Below are 17,805 nucleotides of genomic sequence, written 5' to 3' on the forward strand. Positions count from 1 at the left end.
AGCCCCTTCCACAGACTAAGCCCGTCCCCCTTCAAAACAATTCAAGCATGGCGAAGCGGCTGCCTACGGCTCTGTGTTCGTCGGCGAAAAAACTGCGAAACTCGACGCGAACTGCTCGGCTCTGTACTGAGGGGTTAGCGTCGAGTGTTGCATATTCTGTCAACACTGTTGACTGGAAACGTAAGAATACGCGCAGTGACCGAATAGTGTCCAAAATCCTTATGAGAAACAATCTGACATGCACATACAATAAGATTTAAAAGGATTACTTTCTGGACATGTAAATCAAGATATCAGATTGTAATAGAAGTGGAAATATTATCAATTTCCTTAACCTATTTTTTCTTTTCTTTTTTAACAGATATTTTTTTCCTGTACATGTTCATAATAAAATAATCAAATCAGAATCATGTCGGTACAGCCACACAATATATATTTTTAGTATTATTATTGTTTTTAGAGAGATAAACGTGTTTTACTTCAATGAATCGATATGTAAAAATATACATTATTTTACAAGTAACAAAAGAAACATTCTATGTGGGGAAAAAAGATTAATCGAGATGCATCGATAATCGGGGAATAATCGAATCGTAGCACTGTGAATCGTAATCGAATCGTGAGGTGACTGAGATGGAACACCCCTAGTTTAGAGTGTATGTTTGCTATTTCCAGGCTGTTGCACCAGTGTTGGTATGTGGAAGCACATTATGCAGTTGTGATCCGGACACAACTGTATATGTGTGGAAGCCCATCAGCAGGTAGTGTTGGAAGCACAGGCTGTGTTGTGTAGTTTAGTGTTGTCAGGCTTAGTTGTGGGTATTTGTCACTATATGGATGGCACTGGGGTCAGTGTGGGTTTAGTGTGTGTGAGACATAGTTGCTGCTTGATGGAGAATAAAACTTATGCATGCATTAATGTCTCCTCCTTTCTTTCTGTGTGCAGCTGCTTGTGGCTGAGTGGCCATCCAACTTTGAGGCCATGGGCAATGTGGAGCTCAGGTAAGGCCCCTGCTGCAGCTGGAAGTCAAGCAAAATATTACAAGTTCAAGGACTGACTTGATTAGTATCCAAAACCAATGTCTTTGTATTTTTTCAGCAGGAGGGAGGAGCTGAGTGAGAGGACCATTTGAGACCAGGTGAGCAAGAGCCACATTGTAGTGTTTCTACACTTATGCATGCACTAATTTTAGTGTGTGTGAGTGAGCGAGAGAGAGTGTGTGTTGTAGGTCTATGTGAGGTGGAGACAGTGAAGGTGCTGCTGGTGAGGAAAGAGCGCCATCGTGTGGGAGTGAGGGACACACTGCAATTGTTCGTGTGTTGTCAGAGCTCTTTGTGGTAAGTGGATTAAAAAAAAAGAAAATCAAGGGCTGTTTCAAAGGTGGTTTGTGTGCTGATGCTTCCTGTTTGTGTTTCTCTTGCAGGATGGCAGAGCTTATTTGGAGGGTCATGAGAGACCAGGTGAGACATTGCATGTTGGTTAACATTGTTTAGTGTTTCTACACATGCATGCATTCATTTCTGTGTCAGGGCTCAGTTGTGGATGGATTCAGTGTGTGTGAAAAGCATTGAGGTCAGTGTAAGTTTAGAGTGTTTGTTTGTGTCAGTGTCGTCTGTAGGTGGAAACATACAGACATTTATCTGTTTTAGAGCTGGTTTGGGCTTTTTAGGCAGAGCTATAAATTCAGCTTCTTCCTTATTACTCAAAGCTTTTTTTTTTTTTTTTTACATTTTAATTATTGTCACTTTATTTATGACCAATGACTTATGACTAATAGGTATGAATTTTATGCATTTATTTATTCAGACATGTTTATCCTCTCTAATATATTGTATTAAGAGGCTCTCTTGCTTACTATATATATCTGAGTGTGTATATGCACTCATTTATGCAGGAGATGCTACGTTGTGTGTGGAGACATCTGGTTGGCGTCTTAAAGGGAGAGTCTCAGACACTGTGCTACACTTCCAGCCTTTTACACACTCTACCATTGACTGGTGTAGCCCACGGCAACATTTGGGCCATAAAAAGCCAGAGACCATCATTATGCCCATAGACATGGAAACCATTTTATAGACTTGTTGCTGAGTGGACAGTATGTGTCTAATTTGCAGATATTGTGTGTGTATGTGTAGGTGCTGTGTTGTGTGGACAAACAGGGTATCCTGTCGTGGCCTAACCTCAGTCCAGAGACCGTGCTGTTCTTCAGCGGACGGGTCGAACCACCTCACAACAGCCAGGATGATCTCAGAGACAACCTGTCCGTCAACTCCTACTGCCGAATGGAGACGGATGACGACAGGGATCAGAATCAGAATCAGATCAGAATAACTTTATTGATCCCCGTAGGGAAATTCTTACTGTTACTTAACTCCCAGTTGAAAATGAAGAGGAAAATTGCACATAGTTCGATGTAGGTGTTAGATGTATAGTTAGTTAGATGAGGTGTGTGTTTGTGTTTTCTCTGGCACCTTTTAGCCTCACCAGCAGCCCCAATTCACCACCTGATAAGGCACAGTGTTGTATCCACTCCTGACTAACTGTGACTGCTGTACAGGCCCAGGAGGGGCAGGCTCTGCTCTGTCTACCGGCAGAGTCCTCCACCCAGCTGGGGGAGGGGCCCGAGCCGAGCGAGACCTCACACGACAGCATTCGCTCATCTGACACGGCCCGGCTTCGGTGCTCCTGCCAGCCCGCACACAGTCGCACCAAACACCACTCTGGATCCAACGTGAGCTTCAGCCACGATACCGAGGGAGGCGAGGACGACCAGGCCCAGGTAGAGCTTAGACCTGAAACTGTACCAGCCGTTGTGAAAATAGGAAACATGCTATTGATTCAGTAAGCTGATGTAACTTTACTATTCCTGCTATGTTGTGATGTTGTTGGTCTTTTCATTTCTGTCCCATTTGTCTCCAGGACTTTGCAATGGGCTGCCCAGAGGTGGAGGCAGAGGACTTTGTGTGTGACTACCACCTGGAGATGCTGAGCCTGTCACAGGACCAGCAGAACCCAACCAGCATCCAGTTTGATCATCTCTCCTGGCAGTGCCACCTGCCCTCCCTCAAGCCACTGGGCCTCAACATCATGCTGAACCTCTGCAACGCCAGCGTCACCCAGCAGCTCTGCCGCTTCTCTGACCACCTGTCCAACCTGGCTCTGCAGGAGAGCCACGGCTCTGTACTGACTGTCTACGTACCCTGGGGGCTCTGTGAGCTCTCCAGGCTCATAGGTGAGCTGCTTTGACATCTGGTTGGTTTAGAGCCACCTGTTAATACCATGACCTAGTTTGCCTCATAGTTTGGCTTTTTGTTAGGTCATGTGAAAACACAGTGATCAGAGGTTCAGAGGATTTTTCTTCAGTGGTAAAAGCTGATCTGGCTTTCATCCCACTCAGCATGAACTCCAGATTACATTTTACCCCAGAATAAAGTCCTTGCATACAGTTGGAGACAAAAGTATTGGCACCCCTGTCAGTTTGACATGTTTTGCATAAAGCAAGGGCTTAATGCAATTTTTTATTGAAGCAAAGTAAATGAACATTTCAAAACAATGATGTGATCAACAAAAAACAAGAAATTATTTTGCAGTCTGACAGAAATTTTACAAAAACATAATTGGTTGGTGACAAAAGTATTGGCACTTAGCAGTTAGTACTTTGTGTGTCCACCTTTGGCCTTTACAACTGCTTGTAATATGTTCTTGTAGCTTGATATCAACTGCTGACACCTCTGCACAGGTGTTTTGGCCCATTCTTGCTGGCAGATGGTCTTCAGTTCAGTCAGACTGGAAGGCTTTCTTGAAGCAACTTCAACTTTCAGATCTGCCCATAACATCTCAATAGGGTTGAGATCTGGGCACTGGGACGGCCACTGTAGTACAGAAATCTTCTTTTCCTTCAGAAATTCTGTTGTTGATTTTGCTGTGTGCTTCAGATCGTTGTCATGCTGAAAGTAGAAACGTCGACCCAGTAGCTGCCTTGCTGATGGGAGCATTTGATCACAAACTATTTCTTGATACATGGTGGCATCCATCTTTTCCTTCATGATGTGAAGAGTCCCAGTGCCTGCACTACTGAAGCATCCCCAAACCATGATGGAACCGCCATTGTGCTTTATAGTAGGCACCAGATGCTTTTCGTCCAAGGCTTGTCCTAGCTCTGTCCAAATATAGTGAGGGCCATTAATTCGGAACAACTCTATTTTTGACTCGTCTGACCACAGTACTTTTGAGAAGAAGCTGTCAGATTCACTTACATACTTTTTAGCATACTCCAGTCGCGTCTTCTTGTAGACAGCTCTCAAGTAAGGAATGAATGATGAATCGACATCCTCTGTAGCCGTTTCTGCTGAGTGTTCTCTGTACAGTTCTTGTGTGTACAAATGTTCCAGATGTTTCCAAGTTTTTCCTGATATCCTTGGCTGTAAGTCCAGGGTTCTTTTTGACCTCTCACACAACTTTTCTAGCACTTCTGTTCTCAATCTTTCATGGATGTCCACATCTAGGCCTGTTTTCAACTGTAGCAGCCAGGTTGAACTTTTTGATCATTTCTCTCACTATTGACTTAGGCATTTGGAACTTTTCTGCAATTTTCTTGTAGCTGTTCCCTTTCTGGTGGTCAGTTACAATGCACTCTCTAACTTGCAAACTGACTTCTTTAGACATCACCATGATGCTTGGCTAGTGAGCAAGTTCAAGTTGAATAAAACTTGGCTGTCCCCCTTTTTATCTCTGGGTAAAGCCATCTAACAACTACCAACAGGTGTGTCAACACTTAACAACCCTGAATCTGTCTGCATGATTCAGTCTTGAAAAGTTAACAAAATATAAAAGGTGCCAATACTTTTGTCACCAACCGATTACATTTTTGTAAAATTTCTGTCAGACTGCAAAATCATTTCTTGTTATTTGTTGATCACATCATTGTTTTGAAATGTTCATTTAGTTTGCTTCAATAAAAAATTGCATTAAACCCTTGCTTTATGCAAAACATGTCAAACTGACAGGGGTGCCAATACTTTTGTCTCCAACTGTAGATTAAATTTCTGAGCACTGTGAGAAGATCTATTTCTCACATGGTCTTCATGATAAATTAAGGCTACAAGCAAGTTGCTGCTATGTTGGATTGATGGACTGGAGTGGGAGTACTACACCTGGCTGAACTGCAAGTGAACCATAATTAAAAAATGGCCCTGAAGGGCCCTTCCTATAGAGAGCTGCAAGTTCCTGAGTTCCTGCTCAAACCCAGTTTGCTGTCCTAGTGGACACCCAGGTATTTGTTCTCCTGTACCACCTCCACCATCTGTCCCCTAATGAAAAGAGGAGTAGCAGGAGTCCTGGGTCTCCTGAAGTCCTCCACCAGCTGCTTTGTTTTGCTGATGCTGAGCTGCAGGTGGTTCAGCTCACACCAGTCCACAAAACCAGCCACCGCCCTCTGGTGACACATCCTCCCCCCTGATGCATCCAGCAGCTGCAGAGATCTGAGAGCTTCTGTAGGTGGCAGGTCAGAATGCTGTACCTGAAGTCCGAGGTGGACAGGGTAAAGGGGACAGGACAGTCCCCTGTGGAGCTCCCGTCAGCAGTGGCTGTAAGCAGCAGGTTGTAGCAATCACAATCATAGGTTTAAACAGCTGAGACTCAGCGTCTGTCCCACTCCTCACCAGATGATGGCAGTGATGTACAGAGTTGTTGTTGGCCAGTAAAGACATTCATCCATTTCCCAATGTTTAGGTGTTTCACTGTAGGCAGAGGCTCCGGGTTGGTGTGAAACATCATTTAAACTGATCATCAGTATCAGATGATGTGCTGTTTGTGGGAAGTAAGAGAAGTTTTCAGAACCAAATTAGATCATGTCTTATTATCTATTACCCTCATCTTTTCCTTTGTGTGTCTGTTTGTGTTTGTGTGTCAGGATTCACTCCCGGTGCAAGGGAGCTGTTCAAACAGGAGAACCACTTGGCTCTGTACCAGCTGCCATCTGGAGAGAAAACCAAGGAGTTAACCTCCCGCCACCTTCATTACTTCACCAAACGCCAGCCTCCCATGTCCCACCTCATCTCTCTGTTCGTACGAGACTCCTCCTCCAGTAAGTCTATACACACTTCAGTCAACCTGTGTGGTTCTACTGCTCTGTTTTGTTTTATTTTACAGTTTTAATGAAAAGAGCTGATTTTTTTCTTATATGTACTTGGTGCATTTTGCTGTGTTACTTGTCCTTTGTCTGTCTCTTCACCAAATAGATGTGTGTGTGTGAGAGAGAGAGTGCTAGGGTGAGTGTTGGAAGTGCAGGCCTGTCTTCAGCTCAGTTTAGATGGGCTTTGTTCTGTATCCAGGTGCATTGGAGTTTGGGTCTGGCTGAGTATTGTCAGGGCTCAGTTGTGGATGGATTCAGTGTGTGTGAAAAGCATTGAGGTCGGTGTAAGTTTAGAGTCTTTGTCAGACATTTATCTGTTTTAGAGCTGGTTTGGGCTTTTTAGGCAGAGCTATAAATTCAGCTTCTTCCTTATCACTTAAAGCTATTTTTTTTTTACATTTTAATTATTGTCACTTTATTTATGACCAATGACTTATGACTTATAGGTATGAATTTAATGCATTTATTTATTCAGACATGTTTATCCTCTCTAATATATTGTATTAAGCTGCTCTCTTGCTTACTATATATATCTGAGTGTGTATATGCACTCATTTATGCAGGAGATGCTACGTTGTGTGTGGAGACACCTGGTCGGTGTCTTAAAGGGAGAGTCTCAGACACTGTGCTACACTTCCAGCAAGTTAAAAAAAAAAGGTGTTCGTGTGTATTTTCATGTCTGCTAATGTTATTCTCACTGTCTTTCTCTAACCTCTCTGTTGTAGATAACATCCAGATGCTGTCACATGGCTCGGCTGACCTCATCCTGGAAGCCTGCACTGACTTCTGGGATGGAACTGATATCTACCCCCTGTCGGGCTCAGACAGGTGCCGTCACACTGATCGCTCTTCTGTGGCTGTAAATCTTGAGTCAGACACAAGTATCAAAGTTTCATAAGCACAGCACAGGTGATATCATCCATATCTACACTCAGCTGCCAGTTTATTATCCATGAAGCTCATCATGTTCAGGTTTTCTTCAAACTGTTTTAGAGACGTTGCTTCAGCGTTCTGATCATTTTGGAGGCTGCAGTTTGTGATGCTGTTGAACTGTACAGTATATACAGAGGTGTTTCTGTTATTTAACCTGCCCTCACTGATATCAATAGGGTGGACAAAATAATAGAAGCTGCCACCTGAGTGTTTATTTCTACACTCTGCTCTTGTGTTACAGAAAGAAGGTCCTGGACTTCTACCAGCGGGCCTGTCTGTCAGGTTACTGCTCAGCCTTTGCCTACAAACCCATGCAAGTGTCACTGTCAAGCCAACTCAATGGGAAGTGTGTAGAACTGGCCCCCGGTCCCAGCCTCTTCTCTGGAGTGGAGCTGCCCTCCACCACCCCCATCAAATACAACTCCTGTAGGAACAGCTGGAGCTCAGATGGTAAGAGTTAGTGACGGAGGGACGGATTAATTCAAGTAATAAAACAGAAATAACACAACTCATTTTCCTGTCTCTTTTCCTTTGATTGTCTTCCCTTGTCATGTGTGCAGAGGGTATAGGTGAGGGGGTGGAGCGTGAGGACTGCGTCCAGGCCCTGAGTGGGCAGATCTTCATGGGAATGGTGTCGTCTCAGTTCCAGGCGAGGCTGGACACAGTCCGGCTTATCGATGCCCTGGTCACAGCTTGCATCCGCTTTGTTTACTTTTCTATGGAGGATGAGCTCCGCAGCAAGGTGAACACACACAAGCTCCAATAAACATTTGATAGTATCTAGTTTATGTTGGATGAAGTGATCAAGGTATAGTTCTCTTTCATTTGGACAATAAATGGACTCCTTAATCTGATGTCTCTCTGTGTCTCTGCTGACAGCACATTGTTTTTTCCACATTCACCAAAATAAATGTGCATTTCCCAGCATGCATCTGATTCTAGTCCACAACAAAAAGCTGTCATTTTGAGAGTATGTGTTTATGTGGCTCATTTTGTGTCTGTGCAGGTTTTTGCTGAGAAGATGGGTTTAGAGACGGGCTGGAACTGCCACATCTCTCTGACCCCAAACGGAGACAGTCCCTGTGATGGAGCTCCATCCAGCCCCAGTCACGGTTCCCTGCACGAAGACCTGAACCAAGGCACCAAACCTGTGTTTGCACAACCTGAGGATATTATTCATTTTATTACATTTACTGTTGGGGTGCACTTCATGACTGTCCTTCTGTCTGCAGGTGTGATGTGGACATCAATGTAGGTTGTCAAGGTTTCTGTGTTTAGTCTTGCTGTTTAATTACACAGACATAGATTTATCATTTGAAGAGTAAACCCACATGATTTCTGGATCAGAACTCGTCAAATTATGACATTACCCTGTTCTATGGGGTGGTCACAGTTTGAATTACATTGTATAACTTTACATGAGATTTTCCATTTTATGTTACTTTATGCTTCTTTTAGGGGAAATAACAGAAAGGAGTCCTGTAGAAGTGCAGGTCTGACATGAGTGATGTCTGTTCATTTGAGTTTTACAGAGTATCTCTAACTTTGCCGACTGTCTTCATATGTGATTCAGATTCTTGGGATGAAGCAGAAGGTCCTTTGCTGCCAGAGGAGGAAGCCCACTCTGACTTAGCCAGTTTCCAGCCCACAGACAGTGATGTGCCCAGCTTCCTGGAGGACTGCAACAGGGTAACAATACCTTTTATTAAAACCACTCAAGCTACAATGGAGAAATATCAGTATCTGTTTTTCATGCAGCTGTATAATACAGACAGATTCCTCTGTCTTATGCTTTGGTAACCAGCAGGAAATTGTGCTTTGTTTTGAAATTATTTTACATTAGTCTGAATCATTTTCTCTCCCTGCCCTTTGTCAGGCCAAGCTACCTCGTGGGATCCACCAGGTCCGTCCTCATCTGAAGAACATTGATAATGTGCCTCTTTTGGTGCCACTCTTCACTGACTGCACCCCTGACAGTCAGTATTCTTTATGTGTTTTATAGAATGAATCACTCTGCTTATGGGTAATTCCACTTTTCTGGAAAACTTTTTCATCTTACTTTTTAAAGATGTCCTCTGACTCCATTGTCTTCCTCTGCCCCTCAATGGTGAAACAGATTCTAATAAGGAAAAGCGATGATTAATAACCAACGAGGCTTATTTCAAGGAAAGAATGAAATATCTGTGTCACTGTCTGTGTCTTCGATATACTCAGTGTTTGCTTTAGAGTACTGTAGACATTTACTTACAGTGGAGTTCTCTTCACAGCCATGTGTGAGATGATGAAGATCATGCAGGAGAACAGGGAGGTTACATGCTGTCTGGGAAGCTCCGCCAATTTCCGCAACAGCCGCCTGTTCCTACAGAGTGACATCAGGTATACACTCATTAATGAAGTACATCCTGTTTTTTCAAATTTGAAAATCAATGTTAATGAGACTAGATTTTCATTTTTATCACAATTAAAACCAGTAAATGTTGAATTCTGAAGCAATATTTCTACTATTAAAAAAATGAAAACTCATAGTAATACTATCTAGCCATGCAGAGAGTTGTAGTCTTGTTTGTCAGGGTTCAGGGATACCTGTCACTGAGATTCCTACTTCCATCCCAAAACTTATTGTCCAGTACAAATGCAATTCCTTTCACCTCCATTGTACTAGATGGAGACAGATACCTCACTACTAGAGGTAAATGGGAAAATATTTTCTAGTTTGTGTGTACTGACCCTTTAACAGCTTGCCATAGTCCAGCAACATTGTTTTGACTGATTATACAATAATTATGTAACAAACTACTTCTCATTCTCAGTCCACATGATTTTTCATCGTCCTCTCTCCACAGCATCGCTCTGGACCCTCTGTACCCGTCTCAGTGTTTGTGGGAGACGTTTGGCTATGCCACCGGAGGAGGCTTCAACGGAGACGCTGAGGGTCTGTCTCCTCTGAGACTCTCAGGACAGCTCAACAGTCTGGGCTGCTCTGTCACCTTCCACCAAGGAGAGAGCGTCAGCATGGTCAAGCTCATAGAGCAGGTTGGACACACACACACACACAGATACACTAAGTCAGAACGAGACACTTCTATATGAATTCATTTGCTTTTTGGGTGAATCTTTTCCAGGCGCGACACACGACCTATGGCATCCGCAAATGCTTCCTCTTCCTGCTGCAGTGTCAGCTCAGTCTGGTCATCATCCAGGTGAGAGAGCACTTCACAAACTCAGAGCATGTGGATTTATATGGATTTATATGTACAAATACATTTCTCTGTGTGTATCATTGCTAACAGGCTAAAAGGCTAAAGACCTAATTAATATTGTGATGTACATTTCTGAATAAATAAATGAAGGAAGTGCTTCTGGTGTTTGTCCGTAGTTCTTAGCCTGTCTGGCTCAGCTTCCTCCTCCAATGAACACCACTGACATCCTCTGGCTGTCCTGCTTCAGCTGCCCACTTCTAAGGTACACACATAATAAAACACTGTGAACTGACAACACTGTGTTATTTCACTGTGTTTATACATTATAGTAATGGCCCATTTGTGTTCTCAGTGTGTCACTTCTGGGGAAGCCTCCAGACAGTTCAGTCATGGCAGTTGCCACAGGGAAGAACCTAGATTTCATTCCAAGAAAGGTGGGATCCTGCCTCTCAGATCTTCCACATCTACTCAACCTAGAAGCCTCACTTACTGGATTATTACTGCTAAAGCTTAGACAAACATTTATATAATATTAATTAGTAGCATTTAGTGTACATACTGTGTAGTGATATAGTGGAAACTTCTTCCAGTCAAATGAAGTCTCTAGAAAAATATTCCAGGAGAAATCTTTCATAAAAGCAGTAATGATAATGATAAATACCACAGACAACAAACAGCTGCTCTTTCTGCACCTTGTGTATTTACTGCATCTACACTTGGGGCCATTGATCAAACATGAATGACTAGTTATGTATACATGTACTTCTGTGTGCTTTTTAATCTCCTTTAAACTGTTACTCCTCTTTGACCAGACCCAGAACTACTTCCTTGGCTGTTTCCTGTTGAAGTTTGCTCTGACAGTGTGTGCCTACCTGTTGGCCTTTGGGTTTACGCTGCAGGAGGTCTGCCTAAGCAGAGGCAACAACACCACCATCACCTGCCACATACTCACAGCCAGGTAAAGAGAAGCACTGTCTCTAACTGTCCCACTGTCCTAAGTACACCAGCTGTACCAGCTGTGAGAACAGACACACTAGAATCGATGAACTGATGAATGAAGTAACAGTTTTCCTGTGTGACTGCAGCTCTTCAGACGAGGCTCCTCAGTGGTTCAGTGAGCTGTCTAATGGCCTGCTGCTGACTCAGAAGGTCATGGCAGGGTTCCTCGTCTTACACACAGGTAGAAACTCTCTCTGTCATATTGAATACTGTACTGTAAGCTGTGGTCAAGCTTACTCGTGTCTTTTTATATGATTCAAACCAATCCCTTTCTTCTGTTGTTCACATTGTTGTTCACATTCTCTTGTTGCTGACCTTATTTTCCAGTGGTGATCTCCCTCAGCTACGTCCACCGCTCTCAGCCTCTGTGGAGAAAGAGTCCGTTCAGCAATACCTGGTGGTGTCTCACTGTACCTGTGGTGTAAGTTAGCACATCATTTGTATGCTCTATGGTTCATCTGTGCTTAAGCCAGTTTAGCTCTTACATCCTCAACGGTCCTGCTGTAACTGTAAGAGATTTTAATCTAGAACTCTGTGTCAGATATCACCCACTGCAGCACCACACAGATGTATGCATGGGAGATATATCTTTGTCAGATATGTGTTAATAATATGTAATAATAATATAATTTTCCGCTGTTGTAAAATCCTCTGTACCACTTCTTGCACAAATGCACCATATTCAGTAAATCAAACAAATCACATACTAAACTGTTAAACCTCTCTCCTCCAGTCTGCTCAGCCAGATTGTTCAGGCCTCAGTGGATTACCAGTTGTGGCGCGACCGGGGCAACCTCCCGACCTTTAACCTTGGTGACATACCGCTGCTAGCCTGGATGCTGGTCTCTCTGTCCATGCTGCTGCTGGTGGTGGTCAATGAGGTGGTGAAGCTACACGAGATACGGTATGAAGCAAAGCACAGGAGGGACTGATCCAGAGTCCCTAAGTAGAAAGTTCTAGAGTGATCATCAGAAGAAAGACATCTTCATGTAGCTTGTTTCACAGTTCAGTGACTGACTAATAAAAGTGAAATCAAGTGAGCTCTTCCCACTGAGAGCTTCAGTAATCAATCAGTCTGGTCTCAGTGCTCATCATCCCCTGCAGATGCATGAAGTAGCTTCGACATCTCCTCAAGCTTGACAGACAGTCCCTTCACCGATCTCAACAGGTGTTCGGACTGTCTTCCGATGTTATCAATCTGTCTCCGTTCCTCCTCAGATCGGGCTGAGATGTCACTGATCAGTCCTTCGATCCGAGCCATCTTCTGGTGGAATTCCGTCAGCCGAGTATCCATGAACCCGTGATGCTGTTTTATCTCCGCGCTTAGCTGTAGTGCTGATCTGCCAGCAGCGGTTTTTCCAATTCTGCGATAGATCAGGGCAATACCCAGGCCAATCAGTAGTATCCCTGCTATCAATGTCCAATAGATAAATAGATCCTCCACGTCTTCCAGGGACAACGCTTCCAGGCATACCAGACGCCAGGAGTCCCAAGCATCTCGGACATACCCCTCAGCGAATGTCCCCTCAGGGCAGAGTGGTTCTCCCGATGATTCTTTTCTTTGGGGGAAAATTTTGTCCAAAGCACTGAGTGACCAGTTAATTAGCTCCATCTCAAAAATATATCCCAAGAGTAGCAGAGCAGGGTGTTCAGGAAAGAAAAATCACAAAGACGAGAGAAAACAAAAAAGCAAGCCAAGAGACAGTAGGAGCAGTCAGAAACACGTCTGCACTCCTCAGAAGCAGGAAGTACACTTGTATTTGTCTGTGTGTGTTTAGCAGGTAGCTGCATCTGTCTGAGTGGGACTCCAGCTTGGATGAGGCCATGGCCAGTGTGGAGCCCAGGTACGCCCCCTGCTGCATGTGGAAATGTTGTAAGATGTTTTAACTTCCAGAGTTTGACTTGCCTAGCACCTATGGCTAATGTTGAGTGTGTTTCTTTGTGTGTTGTGCAGGATGGAGGAGCTGCTGATCCAGAGATCAGCAGCTTGGCTTCAGCTTCAAAAGATGGATACTGTGTCGAGCATAACATCACTAGTTGTACAGGAAGGAGGAGCTGATCAAGAGGACCATGAGAAGATGCATGTTGGCAAACATTGCTCAATATTTCTGCATTGAAGGATTCAGTTGTATCTTGCTGGTTGTTTGTTGTGTGTGTTTTTTTTTTTATTGTTTTTTTGTTCCTTTGTGTTCAGCAGGTAGCTGCATCTGGCTGAGTGGGACTCCAGCTTAGATCAGACTTTTGCTGCAGGTGGGCGAAACCTATGTTAGAGAGCTGTATGTTTTGGCTGTTGGCCTGTGGTGTCTGGGTGCCATAGTCTAAGAGTTTAAACTGTGAGCTGTTGGATGCAATAGTAAGACTTATAGGTAACCATTAGCTGTACCACTTTGACTTTAGACATGAATTAAATAAGTAGATGTGTGTAATAGTTGGCTTTATATGTCTGACTTGTTTGGTATGACCACATGTATGTTAGAGTTTGGCTCTGTGACTTTTAGACTGTGGTGTGTGGACGCCAGACTGAGTTTAAACCCAGATGTGATAGAGTGACAGATGTTCAGTGTTTTTACACATATCCATTAATGTCTCTCTCTTTCCAGGTGTATGTGGCTGAGTGGGGCTCCAACTTGGATGAGGCCATATCCAGGGTGGAGCTCAGGTACGCCCCCTGCTGAATGTGGAAGTGTAGCAGAATGTTTCAAATAGGTTTGACTGTTTGTACCTGGATCTGATGTAGAGTGTGTTTGTCCTGTGCAGGATGGAGGAGCTGATCCAGAGGACCATGAGAAACAAGGTGAGAGAGAGCATGTTGGTCAGTGTTTCTACAGATATGCATGCATTCATTTCTCTGTGTGTGTCTGAGTGTGTGAGCATACACAACACATACAGCTGTTATGTGCCTGGATGGCCTGTGTGTGTGTTTTTTTCCTCTTTCTCCTCCCCTGCCCTGCTTCACAGTGTTCCAGGTGCAGATTGCCTTTTTCCTCTGGTGGCATCAGGCAGTAGAGTAAGTGTGGTGGGTGTTTGTGGACAGGTGAGTTTGGGGGACCCTGTACATTTAGCAGCATGTAGGAATTATTGTTGTATAAACACACTAGGGTTATTGGTTGGTGCCACCCCCCTGTATTTTGTTCTCTTTATCTTTTTAGCGAGCTCAGCCAGGTCTTTTGTTTCCTTTGTTTTCTCAGGTAGTCAGTAATCTAGGCCTGGTTTTATTGGAACTTTTTTGGTTTTGTTTGGCACAACCACTGGTCCACATCTCCCCCACTTTTTCCATTTTGTTCCATTTTGATGTTTTCAAATAAACTAACTGTAATGATGCCACCTACACTGACTCTGTTCATTTGCTTTGGTTGCTTGTGTTACAGACCTGAAATCCCGAGCTTCCACCAACTAAGGTTGGAACACAAGTGGGGTCTCCTCAGGGATACTTTTTCCCAGAGTCAATACAAACCAACCAAAGAATTTTGAAGAGTCCTTGTAGTTTGGTATTTGTGTAAGAAGGATGTTTGACTTGCAGGACTTCATTGATAATCCTTGCATTGAAAAAGTTGATTCATGTGGTAAAGATGATTTGCTTTGTATAACAGCTCATTGTGGCATCCCTGTCCAGAAAACTAGTCTTAAAAAGCAAATTCAAAACACAATAGTGGAAATAGTTGAAGGTTCTGCTTGTTCCTATTAACCCTGTTTCAGCTGAGTTAGGGGAGGAAGTTGTTGGTCCAAGTGTTTCCTCTCTTTCTGATGGTAAAAGGGAACAGGCTGTACATGATACACCCCGAGGTGCTGGGATTGAGAGTGAAGCTGTTCCAGCCACTTTTCCTCGCTTTGACCCTTTTTCCCCAGGGTCGTCTGGCTCCAGTTCAGATGCAAGGATCAAGGTCACAATCGCTCGTCTCCAGCTGGAAGCACAGGAAAAGGAGAGGGTACGTAGAGCGGATTATGACCTTAGACTACAAGTTTGCAAGTTGGAGATAGAGGCTGAAAAAGAGATTAAGTTACGCCAGCTTGAATTGGAGGCCATGAAAATTTCGTGCAGATTTCACAAGGGTCTGACAATTCTGTATCTCTACTGGTCCTGACAAAGCCAAGCTTTGATGTGAGTAGGAATATATCCTTGGTGCCCACATTTTGGGAGGCGGAGGTTGACTCCTGTTTTACAGCATTTGAGAGGATTGCTACAGCACTAAAGTGGCCTGAGGAGATGTGGCCTGTCCTGCTTCATTGCGAGCTCATAGGTAAGGCACAGGAGGTTGTGTCTTCCTTGTCGTTAACAGATAGCTTGTGTTATAATGTGCTTAAAGAATCCATACTGCGTGCTTATGAGCTGGTGATAAAATGTGTTTTTATCTTCTGTCCCAGACAAAGTTCCTATGTCACGCCCAGTGGGGTCTAGTTCTGGTCACCCTCCTGTTGAAAAGGTTGAAAAGGCTAGGGGTCCATGGTCACCTCCCCGTGTACATCCTGAGTGCTTCTACTGTCAGAAAAAAGCTCACTTGATAGCTGATTGCCTATCACTAAAGCATAAACAACCCTCTAATCTCCAACAGCATGAGGCTGTCGGACATCCACGTCCAGACAGCTGTTGAGGACAACAAGCCTGACCCCTGTTTTAAGCCTTTCATTTCTGAGGGCTTTGTTTCATTAAGTGGGGATCCAAAAGATCAGCAGCCAGTAAAAATCCTGACACACAGGTGGATCCCAGTCCATTATCCGTGAAGGCATTTTATCTTTGTCACCTATGTCATATTGTGGCTTGAGTGCAGCTGTTCAGGGTGTGGGGATGAAATTTGTCTCTGCTCCATTGCATAATATACATCTTCAGTCTCCTCTGGTCAGTGGGCTCTTTAAAGTTGCAGTCCTTCCAGCTTTACCAGTAAAAGGGATTGACTTTATTTTGTGGAATGATTTAGCTGGGGGTAAGGTTGTGCCTGATTGATTCAAGCCCAGGGACAGACATTGCCCAAGAAGACCCTGAGATCTTCCCAGCATGTGTGGTTACCAGGGCCCCATCGAGGAATAATGACCTTGACCCGTCTGATTCTTTCCTAGTCACAGGGCAGTCCCCTGACAGCCACTTTACTGAGGCCGAGAGCCAGCCTGATCAGTCAGTGTCACCTCTCTCCACCTGAAAAGAGTTTATTTCAGCCCAAAACACTGATATAACTCTCTCAAAATGTCTCTCTTCTGTTGTTGAGCAGGAAGAGGCTCAGAAAATCCCATTCCAGTGACAGGTGAGCCGTTTGATAAAGTCCTCACTGATTGTGTGGGTCCACTGCCAAAAACTAAAGCATTTTTTTTATTGTTTTTTTTTTGTTCCTTTGTGTTCAGCAGGTAGCTGCATCTGGGTGAGTGGGACAGAGCTGATCCAGAGGACCCTTTGAGACCAGGTGCATGAAGGCCACATTGTGCAGTGTTTCTACCAGTATGCATGCATCCATGACTGAGTGAGAGAATGTTTGTATTAAAATCAGAAAGAAGGAAGTGCCTGCTTTTGTCTTTAATGCACTTTAGATGGGACTTAGATGAGTTGGGGGGGCACTGGGGTCCAACTAGGTTTAGAGTAGGGTTGTGCCCGATTCGTAGATTAATCGTGACGCGACACTTGACGATTCAGAATCGATTCATAAATGTTCAAAAATCGATTCTTTTAATAACGGAAGGAAAATGCAGCGGTCGGAACGAAAAAAAAGTAGCGCGTGCCCCCCGGACATATTATAGGGCCCTATGATTTCCGCGATCACTGAATCGCGGAATTGGATTAAAACCTATTAATCTATTAAATCTGAATCTATTTTTAACGCGGAATATCGCGGAATTTGACATAATTTGAGTGCAATGCTATTTTCGTGTGGAAGAGGAACGTGTGTCAGGGGAAAACTGCACGGAGGGAAGCAAATCTGGGTGGCACAACAGACTAAGCCCCTCCCCCTTCAAAACAATTCAAGCATGGCGAAGCGGCTACCTATGGCTCTGTGTTCGTCGGCGAAAAAACTGCGAAACTCGACGCGAACTGCTCGGCTCTGTACTGAGGGGTTAGCGTCGAGTGTTGCATATTCTGTCAACACTGTTGACTGGAAACGTAAGAATACGCGCAGTGACCGAATAGTGTCCAAAATCCTTATGAGAAACAATCTGACATGCACATACAATAAGATTTAAAAGGATTACTTTCTGGACATGTAAATCAAGATATCAGATTGTAATAGAAGTGGAAATATTGTCAATTTCCTTAACCTATTTTTTCTTTTCTTTTTTAACAGATATTTTTTTCATGTACATGTTCATAATAAAATAATCAAATCAGAATCATGTCGGTACAGCCACACAATATATATTTTTAGTATTATTATTATTGTTTTTAGAGAGATAAACGTGTTTTACTTCAATGAATAAATATGTAAAAATATACATTATTTTACAAGTAACTGAGAAAAGAAACATTCTATGTGGGGAAAAAAAGATTAATCGAGATGCATCGATAATCGGGGAATAATCGAATCGTAGCACTGTGAATCGTAATCGAATCGTGAGGTGAC

At 43.6% G+C, this 17,805-nt stretch overlaps 1 protein-coding gene across 1 annotated transcript; it reads left to right on the forward strand.

Moving 5' to 3' along the window:
• Positions 1-1,898: 1,898 nt before the first annotated feature.
• On the forward strand, positions 1,899-13,077 carry LOC121175598 (transmembrane protein 94-like). Its single transcript, XM_041029410.1, has 21 exons — positions 1,899-1,925; positions 2,161-2,265; positions 2,559-2,780; positions 2,921-3,233; positions 5,913-6,086; positions 6,860-6,962; positions 7,309-7,517; positions 7,628-7,809; positions 8,074-8,299; positions 8,641-8,756; positions 8,944-9,043; positions 9,335-9,443; positions 9,911-10,100; positions 10,190-10,267; positions 10,444-10,529; positions 10,620-10,701; positions 11,080-11,225; positions 11,353-11,447; positions 11,594-11,687; positions 12,000-12,170; positions 13,045-13,077. The coding sequence occupies exons 1-21, from the start codon at positions 1,899-1,901 to the stop codon at positions 13,049-13,051; spliced, it is 2,835 nt and encodes a 944-aa protein (XP_040885344.1). The 3' UTR covers positions 13,052-13,077.
• Positions 13,078-17,805: the final 4,728 nt, after the last annotated feature.

The sequence above is a fragment of the Toxotes jaculatrix genome, chromosome 21 (genome assembly GCF_017976425.1).
Source record: "Toxotes jaculatrix isolate fToxJac2 chromosome 21, fToxJac2.pri, whole genome shotgun sequence".
Taxonomy (NCBI): Eukaryota; Metazoa; Chordata; class Actinopteri; family Toxotidae; genus Toxotes; species Toxotes jaculatrix.